The 2,854-nt window shown below is 39.7% G+C and overlaps 1 protein-coding gene across 1 annotated transcript; it reads right to left on the bottom strand.

Annotated features, from left to right (window-relative positions):
• Positions 1-2: 2 nt before the first annotated feature.
• On the bottom strand, positions 3-870 carry LOC113226428 (tubulin alpha chain, testis-specific-like; the record flags this gene model as incomplete). Its single annotated transcript, XM_026459041.1, has 1 exon — positions 3-870. A coding segment is annotated over exon 1 (852 nt), but the record flags the coding sequence as incomplete, so codon positions are not given.
• Between the last annotated feature and the right edge of the window lie 1,984 nt (positions 871-2,854).

The raw sequence follows: 2,854 nt of genomic DNA, 5'->3' as shown, positions 1-2,854 counted from the left end.
TGCTCATGATAGGCTTTTTCAGCCGAGATTACAGGAGCATACGTTACTAGTGGAAAGTGGATACGAGGATACGGAACTAAATTGGTTTGAAATTCCGTCAAATCAACGTTCAGCGCACCATCAAATCTAAGGGATGCTGTGATAGAAGACACTATTTGTCCAATCAAACGATTCAAATTAGTATAGGTTGGCCTTTCAATATCCAAATTTCTTCTGCAGACATCGTAAATGGCTTCATTATCGACCATGAACGCTGCATCCGAGTGCTCTAACGTCGTATGAGTTGTGAGGATTGAGTTATATGGCTCTACGACAGCAGTTGATATTTGCGGTGCGGGATAAATGGCAAATTCCAACTTCGACTTTTTACCGTAATCTACGGAGAGACGTTCCATGAGTAAGGAAGCGAAGCCTGATCCTGTGCCTCCACCGAAGGAGTGAAATATGAGGAATCCTTGTAGTCCCGTGCATTGATCTGCGAGCTTGCGCACTCTGTCTAACACCAGATCCACAATTTCTTTCCCAATAGTGTAATGACCCCGCGCGTAGTTGTTCGCTGCGTCCTCTTTACCCGTGATAAGTTGTTCAGGGTGGAACAGCTGACGGTAAGTCCCTGTACGCACTTCGTCTACCACTGTAGGCTCTAAGTCGATAAATACTGCTCGAGGTACGTGCTTGCCTGCTCCAGTCTCACTGAAGAATGTGTTAAAGGAATCATCCCCGCCACCGACAGTTTTGTCCGAAGGCATCTGTCCGTCAGGCTGAATTCCATGCTCGAGACAATACAACTCCCAGCAGGCGTTCCCGATCTGAACTCCGGCTTGTCCGCCATGTATGGATATGCACTCACGCATTTTCTATTAAGCTTATAATGTGCTTATTTTAAAATAAATCTATTACAACCTCAAGATGTTTGAATATCGTCGTCTTGGTATGTTTTCACACTATCTCGAACACATTTGGAACAAACCTGAAAACAAATGAATCATAAGGTAAATAAAAATTCGAACCCTGTTCGAATAATAAATGTCACTTCAAAAACATTTATTTCTTAGGGTTCTGTTGTACAGAATATTTGTGTGATAGCAAGATAGAAATGACAATTAATGCCGAAAATAATTGACTAAGTGTACTAATTACCTAACTAAAAAAGAAGTCTCTTAAAATTACAAAAAAAATTGCCGTGTCGAAAAGTGACTGGTCCGAACAAATTGTGCGCTAGGTGGTAAGCGTTACGTCTACCCATAATAGTGGTAGTACCAATCTTGAGCTAAAAAATACAAAGGTCTGAAGGACACAGCCACTACACCAGCCACCCTGAGATATAACGTTGACAAGTCTTATATGTCTGTAGTTTCACCAGTACCTTTACCCTTCAAAACCATCTTGGCGACAAAAATCGGTATGGTAGTAGTACTTCCAAAAATGAACTCATTTGAAGGAAGTTGCGTAGACTATAGCGTAGACAAGAGTAATAGGATGAATTGGGAGCCAGCAATACCATGGCATAGCGCCAACAAATTGTCTTCTCTACAGTAGCGCAACGCCTTTGATGTTAGGTGGTACCGCCCGCCGCCCGTGTAGATTTACGCTACTATATGATTTACTCAGATATGAAAAGGTTGTTATAAATTAGGGACAATAATTAATTATTATAATATAACCATTTATTAACAATAACAGATAAATAATAAAGATTCACATGTGTTGTACCTACTGCCAAATATATATGTGACACTTTATTTTTAGAATGTATCGTTTTCTAAATTTAACTATATAATGAATTCGCAATTGGATGAATAATTTAATCATCAAAGTATGGTAAAGGCTGAGCATGGCCGTTTTTACCATATAAAAATTATCTAAAATGTTGTTTCATAACTTTTATATTCAAATGCCTCTGTGGTGGAACGGTTACCATGCCGGACCGCCACGCAGAAGTCCCAGGTTCGATTCAGGAGGAGAAATATTTGTATGGCCTACATTTATTTCTCTCGTGAGTTTGGGTGTAATTTGTGGTTGTCTATATGTGTGTCCATGGCACCCGCGACACAGGGTTTCCCTAGTATTATTATTATACATTGAAGTCGAATTAGGGCGCGTTCCCACTATGTCGTGACGACAGATTGTCGTGCAGTTTACAGAGTCGTGGCTTGTATATTTAAATGAAATTGTTCACATATAGCACGACACGATTAACTGCCGTTCACGATTTTTTATCGAACTGTCGTCACACTGGGAACAGCTAGAACGACAGTGTCAGGCGATAAAAAAAGTCACGATAAAAACGTGACGACAGATTGTCGCAGCTGCTATTGTCGTCACGTTTTATTTATCGCTGTCCGCACGTATTCTGTTCCATGCCCTCCTCTCTAGTATCCCGCGCGCTATGTTCGCTTTGCAGTAGCGTTGGGTCGTAGCAAGAAATGGGCAAGCGCCCGAGTTTTAACCCGGGGCTTTGTTAACACCGGGTTTAAATCGGGTTAAAACCCAAAATCCAGAGCAGAAACTATTACCGTCTAAATATTTGTGGTGAATTGAGTTTTATTCAAATTTAATTATACACATTATAAAATATTTGTTGCTTTATTATCAGGACAGTTAGATTTACCTTTCTATTGAATAGATTCGCTTGAAAAGTTCATCAATAAATTGATACAAAAAAACGTTAGATCGTATGCACTTGAATCGATCTTCATTGAGAATCCACAGGATTGATAGGTGGTGGCTATTATGTGGAGATGCCTCTTCTTCGTATAATAAAAATATAGAAATTTGTTACAAGTTATTGTATATTATATTGTTAGTGTTGGAATTATACCAAATTCCGTACTCTTCGTTTCTGCGCACGATT

This window comes from Hyposmocoma kahamanoa, unplaced genomic scaffold (assembly GCF_003589595.1).
Source record: "Hyposmocoma kahamanoa isolate Upper Pololo Valley unplaced genomic scaffold, ASM358959v1 100021, whole genome shotgun sequence".
Classification (NCBI taxonomy): Eukaryota; Metazoa; Arthropoda; class Insecta; order Lepidoptera; family Cosmopterigidae; genus Hyposmocoma; species Hyposmocoma kahamanoa.
Note: the sequence above shows the minus strand (reverse complement) of the source record. Positions and strands in the feature narration are given on the sequence as shown.